The sequence below is a fragment of the Sinocyclocheilus anshuiensis genome, unplaced genomic scaffold, assembly GCF_001515605.1.
Source record: "Sinocyclocheilus anshuiensis isolate Anshui unplaced genomic scaffold, SAMN03320099.WGS_v1.1 scaffold24, whole genome shotgun sequence".
NCBI classification, from domain to species: Eukaryota; Metazoa; Chordata; class Actinopteri; order Cypriniformes; family Cyprinidae; genus Sinocyclocheilus; species Sinocyclocheilus anshuiensis.
In genome coordinates this window covers 786,011-795,280 of record NW_015557090.1, presented here as the reverse complement: position 1 = coordinate 795,280, position 9,270 = coordinate 786,011, and the positions used below count along the sequence as shown (strand labels likewise).

Here is a 9,270-nt window from a genome sequence, read left to right as displayed (position 1 = left end):
TGAAAGACATCGTCAAAATAGTCCATCTGCCATCAGTGGTTCAATCTGAATTTTATGAAGCGACGAGAATACTTTTTGTACGATAAGAAAACAAAAATAACGACTTTATTCAACAATTCATCTCCTCCGCGTCACTGTATCCACTTGTATCCACCTTGTATCACCGTATCCACGTTGGAGAGTATCCACTCTACACAAACTGCGTATGCTGTTCTACTTGTCTGTGTCAGCCGCACCACACGGATAAGTTTTCTACGTTTATTTACGCTTTGATTTGAACGAAAACAGCGCATCCATGTGGTGCGGCTGACACAGAACAGCATACGCAGTTTACGTTCAGTGGATACTCTCCAAAATGGCGCTACGGTGACGTGGAGGAGACGAATTGTTGAATAAAGTCGTTATTTTTGTTTTCTTTCCGTACAAAAAGTATTCTCGTCGCTTCATAAAATTCAGATTGAACCAGTGATGGCAGATGGACTATTTTGACGATGTCTTTCATACTTTTCTGGACCTTGACAGTGTAATTTACTTGGCAGTCAATGGGACAGTCACAAGCCTCCCGGTTTTCATCCAAAATATCTTAAATTGTGTTCCGAAGGACAAACGAAGCTTTTACGGGTTTGGAACGACATGGGGGTAAGGGATTAATGACCAAATTTTTATTTTGGGGTGGAGTAACCCTTTAAGAAAACAAAAAAGATTATAGTCGCGACACTACTAAAATCTACATTCAATTTAATGTTTACATTTAACGCCAGATACAGTTTATCGAATCTCAAAAATACCAATAACAAACAGAAAAAGCTAAGAATAATGCAGGACTTTTAATTATAAACAAGCCCAAAATACACAGGGACTCTTATTTTGCAATGTATATGCTTTACTACTTCCAGCTGCTCAAAATAGGAGTTCAAAATAAGAGAAAAAATGCACTTTCAACCATCTACATATTAACGTCAACATATTAAAATACAAACACCATGAAGTAAAGTCACAATTCATCAACAGTAGATCATAAACAACTGCTTGGCATAAATGCACAATTATTCATTGACAGCAAACTGCTGTGAAACCATGAGTCTGTATAATGCACAACAGCAACACATTTTGACTTTGAACATTCAGCGCTCGCATTAATTTAACCATAGTCTTTTGAAGTTAAATAATCACATTAAGTTGTCTCACGTTTCCTGTTTTCCACACCCAAAATCAATACCGCTTAAAATTAAATTGAAGATTTTTGTTAGAACATTTAAGACTTTTTATGGCCTTATATTTTACCAAACTTAAAATATCTAAGACTTTAAGGACCCGCAGGAACTCTGCAAACCACATCCATATACTGTTTTATATCTGAATATGTTAAATATTAATATGTATGATATATGATGAATATATACAAATTGTTCTATTTAGTTTATTTTTCCTATATTTAATACTGTAAAAAAAATTTTTACATCAATAATTAAAATAAAGTAGTAAAATATATACATTTAAAAGATTTACCTGTCACCAGAGACAGTGATCAGATGCCTGCAGTCCTGGCTGAACTTCATACCTGTAACAATTTCTGTGCGGGGATAAAAGTTTGTTTAACAATAAGGAGATTTATGTGGGGAAAGAATTAATTCAGCGATTAAGAAAAACAATCTTACCCGAATGTCCAAATAAGGTGGCTACACATTCGCCTGACTCATAGTCAAAGATACAGATATTTTTGTCTGAACAACTGGTGGCCAGAAACATCCCAGAGGGATCCAACTGAACCTGAGAGCAAAAATACAAAGTCATTGCCAAAAATGAAAAGATTTTTGACTGAAAACATGAACTACCATAAAAAGCATTATTCACATCATACACAAACCTTAAGCAGTGTCCCATCATCATTCAGGGAGCCCTTGAAACACTTTTTCATCTTGCCACTCTGCACATTGTACACTCTGAAAATGTAAAAGTGGCTTTAAATGGCATTCATGCAAATAACTCTGTGAAGATCTGATAATGTTCTTATCATGCCTCTTAAAGGGATACCCCACCCCAAAATAAAAATTTGGTCATTAATCACTTACCCCCATGTCGTTCCAAACCCGTAAAAGCTTAGTTCGTCTTCGGAACACAATTTAAGATATTTTGGATGAAAACCGGGAGGCTTGTGACTGTCCCATTGACTGCCAAGTAAATTACACTGTCAAGGTCCAGAAAAGTATGAAAAGCATCGTCAGAATAGTCCATCTGCCATCAGTGGTTCAACCGTAACGTTATGAAGCGACGAGAATACTTTTTGTATGCGAAGAAAACAAAAATAACGACTTTATTCAACAATTCGTCTTCTCTATGTCTGTCCGCATCACCGTAGCGCCACTTTGGAGAATATGAGCTGAACGCAGGCAGCTTACGCTCTTCTGCGTCAGCCGCGCCACAAGGATGCGCTGTTTTCTTTCAAATCACAGTGTAAATACACGTAGAAGATGTATCCTTGTGGCTCATTTTCTCCAAAGTGGCGCTACGGTGATGCGGACAGACATAGAGGAGACGAAGTGTTGAATAAAGTCGTTATTTTTGTTTTCTCCGCGTACAAAAAAGTATTCTTGTTGCTTCATAACGTTACGGTTGAACCACTGATGGCAGATGGACAATTCTGACGATGTCTTTCATACTTTTCTGGGCCTTGACAGTGTAATTTACTTGGCAGTCAATGGGACAGTCACAAGCCTCCCGGTTTTCATCCAAAATATCTTAAATTGTGTTTCCGAAGACGAACTAAGCTTTTACAGGCTTGGAATGACATGGGGGTAAGTGATTAATGACTACATTTTCATTTTGGGGTGGAGTATCCCTTTAAATGGCCTCAATTTATTATCGTAGTATCAGCGTTAAAACATTTTTTAAATAAAAACAGACCAATAAAAATGTATAAGTAGAAGGAAGTAAGAGCTCACACAAAGCCCTACCTAATGTTCCGGTCCTGGCACGCGATGGCCGTGTGTGTGCGTGTAGCGTCCAGGTCCATGTCATACAGTGTGCTCTTCTCCACTATGTGATGTGATCGTGAGAAGTTCAAGCCTTCCGAGGTCTTTCAGAAGAGACACAAACAGATTCATCAAACACAAAGTCAAAGCATTTATTTGTTTGTGCACTGATTAACCGTCTGACATGTCCACTGCCATTTCATTTTTTCCCCAAATTCCATCTTTTTTTGTTTTCTAGATTTCATTTTATTTAAAGGTTTAATTACATTTCAGTGAATCCAAAAAAGTATGTCTGCTTAGCTGAAATTGAAATGCATACAATTTAACAACAATATTATAAAGTTCACCAAAGGCTAATATTTGAAGGCTCTATTTTATTTCCCAAATTCTTGTGTTTTCCTATTTTAATTTTTCTGGATTCCATTTTATTGGTTTAATAAAAATTTTATAACAAGAAAGAATGTCTAATCAATTGAATTTTTTAGTACTGCACATTTTTACTGTTAAAATAGTTCATTATGGGGAAACAGGGAAAAAAGCTTAACTTTATATTAAAAAGTAAATATGTATAAAACACATTCTGTATGCAAGAAGAGCATAATGTTTATATAATATATAATTTAATATTATATATTTAAAATTTTAGATTTTTAATAAATAAATTATATTTATTTAAAACATTAAGCAATTGTATCCTTTTTCTTCTTTTAATAATTCATGTATCAGAGGGTTAACATATAAAACATTTAATAATTGTTGTTTAATAATCTCCAGAATCATGCCAATATTTTGAATGATCTACTCCAGGGCAGCCTATTTATCACGGGGCAATCTCTACGCTGTCTATGTAGTAGATATAAGAAGAAACCTCTATAATATAGCAGATGTAACACAGAAAAAAATTTATGAAATGTAATTATAGCATCCTTACCTTTTCAGCAGATCGAAAATAGATGCTCTTGTCGGCGCCACAGCTGACCATACACAACTCTGAACTCAGTCCTACAAAGATACATGCATAATACGCTTGAGAAATGTATGAAATGTCTTCATCTAAATATGTAAGAGTATATGATCATTAAGTGTTTATCTATTGTGAAGTCACCTGTAAACTTGATGGCAGTGATGGAGGCCGAATGATCGTAAACCGTTTGCACTAAATTGCATTTCTTCTCCATGTCAAAGATGTGAATGAGCCGATCACGACTCGCAGAAGCCAACAGATGCAAACCTGACAGGAAAAACACGCTCATCTACACTGACGATAATAAAAATGTGTCGGTTTTCACAGCCCCACTCAGCATGCTTAACACTAATATCCATATTTCAAATCAAATTAAATAAAAATGTTTGAAAAAAAGACACGGCTCATTACCAGTCTCAGTAGGGGAGAAGGCTAGACACAAGACCTCCGAATCATGAGCCTCAATTTTCTGCAGCTCGTCCATGAACTGCAAGCCAAAGATTCTGCAGAAGTGACCGTTGATTCAGCATATGTTCATTTATGATTTAGTTCTCGGATCAGATCCCTCATTCCTCTCACCTCAGGTTTCCACTGCGGTCTCCAGCAGCCAAATGTTGGCCATCTGGGCTAATTCCCAGCACCCTGATCCCAGATTTCCCATCCTGGCTTGCTCCCTCAGCTCTCTCAGCCTCGGCTTTGAGGTATTGCGTGTCATCATCCACATACACTATCCTTACGATATCCTGAAAGACATTCACATGCATCGAAATCAGTGAAGACAAGAAGAATCAATTACTCACCCTCACATCGTTTCAAACCCATAAGCCTTTAGTTAAACTTGAAAACTCAAATTAAGGTATTTTAATGAAACCTGAGAGATATTTGTCCCTCCATTGAAAGTTTATTTCACCAAAATTTCAAAAAGACATAGCCAATAGGGATGCACCGAAATGAAAATTCTTGGCCGAAGCCGAACAAAATGAAACACTGGGCCGAAGGCGAATACGGGTTTTCAAATTTTTTCCCCTCATTGTAGGCCTATTTTGCCTTTTTGTTTTTCACCATTGCATTAATTAAATAGCTTTTAATTAAAAATGCTTTTTACTGTTTCGTCCTGCTTTTCAAATAAAAAAAATCAATTACAAAACAACAATTTAAAAATATTTACACAAAACCAAATTAAACCCTGTGGCTCGTGACAATACATTGATGTGTAAAGACGCTGACTTATAAGTGCATTACCGCCACTTATCTCTCAAATGGACCATTGACACTATCTACAATCTCAATTAGGAGTCTCAATGGTCCATTTGACAGATAGGTGGTGGTAATGCGCTTATAAGTCTGTGATCCGCCGTAAAGCAAGAAGAAGAAGAAGATGCAAACGCGCTAAGGACAGTTCGGACATTGCGGTGAATCAGAGGTAAAAACTACATAAATACGGTTCAGTTTCTTGCACAGACCGATCGTTTCGTGTCTTTACACATCAATGTATTGTCACGAGCCACAGGGTTTAATTTGGTTTTGTTTGTGTATGTTTTTTTGACTCTCAAAGCCGTGATTCCCATTCACTTCCATTATATGACTGACAGACTGCAACGGTTTGTGTTAAAAATCTTCGTTTGTGTTCTACTGAAGAAACAAAGTCACCTACATCTTGGATGCCCTGGGGGTAAGCAGATAAACATCACATTTTCACTATCCCTTTAACTTCAAATTAATAACTTAGTAAAATAATATTGTTTGGCCATTTTTGAACCAGGCATGTAATTTTTACTGTACAAATAAAGGCAGCCTTGCTGAGCAGAAGAGAATTATTTTAAAACATTAGTGTTCAAATTGGGATCTGTAATATATTCTGTGTGTGAATGTTATAAGAAATGTATTAATAGATCTGTTGTAGGGTAATTATTATTATCATTATTATTGTCTTTTTTATTTTATTTTACAGAACACCAGTAAAATTACAATACGATCATTTATGAATGTTGATGGAGTTGCTTTTTCTTTGCTTTTATTTTGGCAGAAACCCACAGGAAGATCTCACTGCTTCTTTTTGTTGACAACAGCATGCAGATTTATAAATGATTCTCATTAGGAATTTGGGAAGATGTTTGTCGCACGTATCACATTGCAACATGCCTATAAAAAAATTCACAAAAATGTTACTGAGCAACTGACGAGTAACAGTTTCGCACAGATTTTCCTCGCGCTTTGGACTTTGAACCCTGGCGCCGGGAGCTCGTGCAGCGCTGTCAGAATACATGCAAGTCCTGCGTGCATTAGAAAATATAACATTCTGCAGTTTATTTACTAATCGTTTAAAGGTCATTTCGCAATTTCAATCATCATACAGTAACTTAACCACCAGCATCAGCCACCTCTCGCACTTATCACATTGTCACATGCCTTTAAAAAAATTCACAAAAATGTTACTGAGCAACTGACGAGTAACAGTTTCGCACAGATTTTCCTCGCGCTTTGGACTTTGAACCCTGGCGCCGGGAGCTCGTGCAGCGCTGTCAGAATACATGCAAGTCCTGCGTGCATTAGAAAATATAACATTCTGCAGTTTATTTACTAATCGTTTAAAGGTCATTTCGCAATTTCAATCATCATACAGTAACTTAACCACCAGCATCAGCCACCTCTTCTCATCGGAGACATGTGATGCAGCACTAAACAGTCTCTCGCTGTCGGTGCTTCGTGCTTGTAATGATTTCTGCGTCTTTCTCTGATAGTTTTAAATACTTTCACACTGCCAACATGTTTGCTGCATTAGTGCGCGCTTCTATTTGATCGCGTTAGTCATTGTTCGGTACATATTATTCGGCCTTTTCGCTTATTTCGGTTGCCGAATATCCGGTGCATCCCTAATAGCAAAAGTAATACAAATGAATTAAGCAGCTTAAGTCTTCTGAATAACTTCATATGATGAACAGATTTATTAAGACTTTTACTCCCATATAAACATTGATCAATGTACATACATTGAGCTCGATTCATATACAATTTTTTGTGAACTTTTTGAAGCGTCAAAGTTTTGGTGGAATAGACTGTCAATGGAAATAAGAAAATGTCTCTGTTGAAGATGAGCTAAAGGCTTTTGAAAGTTTCTTGAAAGTCTTTTGGAAATTAAATTTTTAGGTGAGCTATCCTTTTATTCATTTTTCTTTGTTTTTGGCTTCAATGATTTTGCAACCATTTGGGTTTGTGTTTTTGGATGTAAATTTTTTTTTAAACTCTAAAATAGGTTTCATATTTACTAGATTACGGTCATGGTTCTACAGTGTGACAAAGTTACAAATGAAATATTAAAAGTACATATATCTAATTCAGACTCCTAATTAATATGAGGATAAAAAAATCTTCATACACATACAATACATACACATACACATCCAATGCATACAATACCTTTTTGGGGTGGGCGATATGGCAAAAATATCATTTGAAATTACATTTCACAATTTTATCCCAATTCTTTATGTTGGTTTTACTATTTTGCAAGTTGTCTGAGCAGTACAGCCAAACTAACTGACCTATTTTAAAAAGAAAGTAGTACATAAGTAGTACATAGTAATAAAATATAAAATAAAAAAAGAATGGCAGATATTTAGGCCAAAATGGGCAAAGATAAAAATGTCATCATTTTATATTTGTTATTAAAAAATAAGAACAAAGATGTACATGACAACTACACATAATATATAAAACAAACAAAAAAACAAAGTGCTTTATTTTTCAGGTACAGTAGGTATTTAGCAGTAGCAATCAAGAAATTGAATGAACAAATATAAAAATAAAACACTAATACAGTTGCATTACATACAGTGAAGTGTATAAAGTTCTTCAGTCAAGAGCAGTGAGTGATTTTTCTCTTTGTGTTTTGTTGTTTTATTAATATTAAAGGGATCATTCTAAACCTAAATGAGTTTCTTTCTACTGTTGAACATAAAAGTTATATTGAAGAATGAGGGTAACCAACCAGTTTGCTGGTCTCCATTGACTTCCATAGTATTTTTTTTTCTCCAATAGGGTCAATGGGGACCAGCAACTGTTTGGTTACCCTCATTCTTCAAAATATCTTCTTTTTTGTTCAGCACTAGAAAGGAATTAATGCAGGTTTGGGACAACATGAGAGTGAGTAAATAATGACAGAATTATAATTTTTGGGTGAACTATGCCTTTAATGAGAAAGCGACAGCATGTTTAGTACTGTTAGTCTGCTGTCACTTTAAGAGCTGCATGCATCTAATATACAGGCACGCATCAGTTTCTCTCAACGGTTTGCTTTCACTTTAGACATAACCAACTGTGTTTATATGAAAACCTTGTGTGTTTTTCACAGTATTAGCTGATTCCTTCGCAGCCCGGCGAAACATACCAATTTGAAAAACTAACGGAATGCATAATCGATATAAAAAAACTGGATGACGAGTAATTTTTTACTTCTAAATTCTGAAAAAACAGTGGTGTTAATTATAGGACCTAAATTTTCCTAATTAATGCTGTACAGTTGCATTGACACAATCTGTATTGTTAAAAGCTCTATATAAATAAAGGTGACTTGACTTAGCGCACGTGCTCATTGTGCTTCCACACTGGCAGCATTTGTCACGAGCACACATGCATATAACATGCTGTATAGTGTAGTTTGCATGATAAAAGTAATCTTAACGTTAAGATATACATATAAACTATAGTTTTAAACGAGCCTTTGAAATTTGGGCAAAAACTCCTGGCAAAGATGTCAGTGTTTCTCAAACATTGATTTATTTGTAGCGGCCCGCCACAATATCAACGCTGACCACCACAAATAGATTTTCCAAACGGCTTTGACTTCGTTGAATAAACATGAGCGACACGGGTGTTTTTATATGAATCTTTGAAGGGAACCGACTGTCTTCAGGAAAGTATCGATGTCATTTTCATTTCATCTTTCCTATAATGCCTGATAAAGTAGCGTTCATGAGTGCAGCGCTGTTTTGATTACAGCCGTTACCGGGGAAACCACTATTTCTGCTGTTTTATATTTACATTATATACACATGTACTGTATATTTTCCCCGGGGGAAGTGCTGCCACACAGAGTGCAAGTCTGTGGGAAACACTGGATGTGTTTTCGTGCATTTATTAAGCCTATTTTTTCACAGCGCTGAATGTCATATGGTGGTTGGGAAACATGGAACTGTCGCGCCACATCTGCATGTGGTGTGAATACTCTAACCTGGGCGCCGAAAAAAATATGCTCTGCTCATGTCCTGCTTATGCGTGCAGTGTGAAACCGGCCTTGTATTATATGTACTATATATATATATATATATATATATA

The 9,270-nt window shown here is 35.9% G+C and overlaps 1 protein-coding gene across 4 annotated transcripts in view; it reads right to left on the bottom strand.

The window, feature by feature from the left end:
- The window catches only part of LOC107677089 (mitogen-activated protein kinase-binding protein 1-like), a 51,033-nt gene that overhangs the window by 15,138 nt on the left and 26,625 nt on the right, over window positions 1–9,270 (bottom strand). For all 4 annotated transcript variants that reach the window (XM_016471883.1, XM_016471884.1, XM_016471885.1 and 1 more), the window contains 8 exons: window positions 4,516–4,679; window positions 4,348–4,439; window positions 4,078–4,203; window positions 3,904–3,974; window positions 2,955–3,076; window positions 1,868–1,943; window positions 1,659–1,770; window positions 1,510–1,573 (listed from right to left, as the gene is read on the bottom strand). In XM_016471883.1, the coding sequence (XP_016327369.1) occupies window positions 1,510–1,573; window positions 1,659–1,770; window positions 1,868–1,943; window positions 2,955–3,076; window positions 3,904–3,974; window positions 4,078–4,203; window positions 4,348–4,439; window positions 4,516–4,679 (827 nt within the window). The remainder of the gene's footprint in view (window positions 1–1,509; window positions 1,574–1,658; window positions 1,771–1,867; window positions 1,944–2,954; window positions 3,077–3,903; window positions 3,975–4,077; window positions 4,204–4,347; window positions 4,440–4,515; window positions 4,680–9,270) is intronic.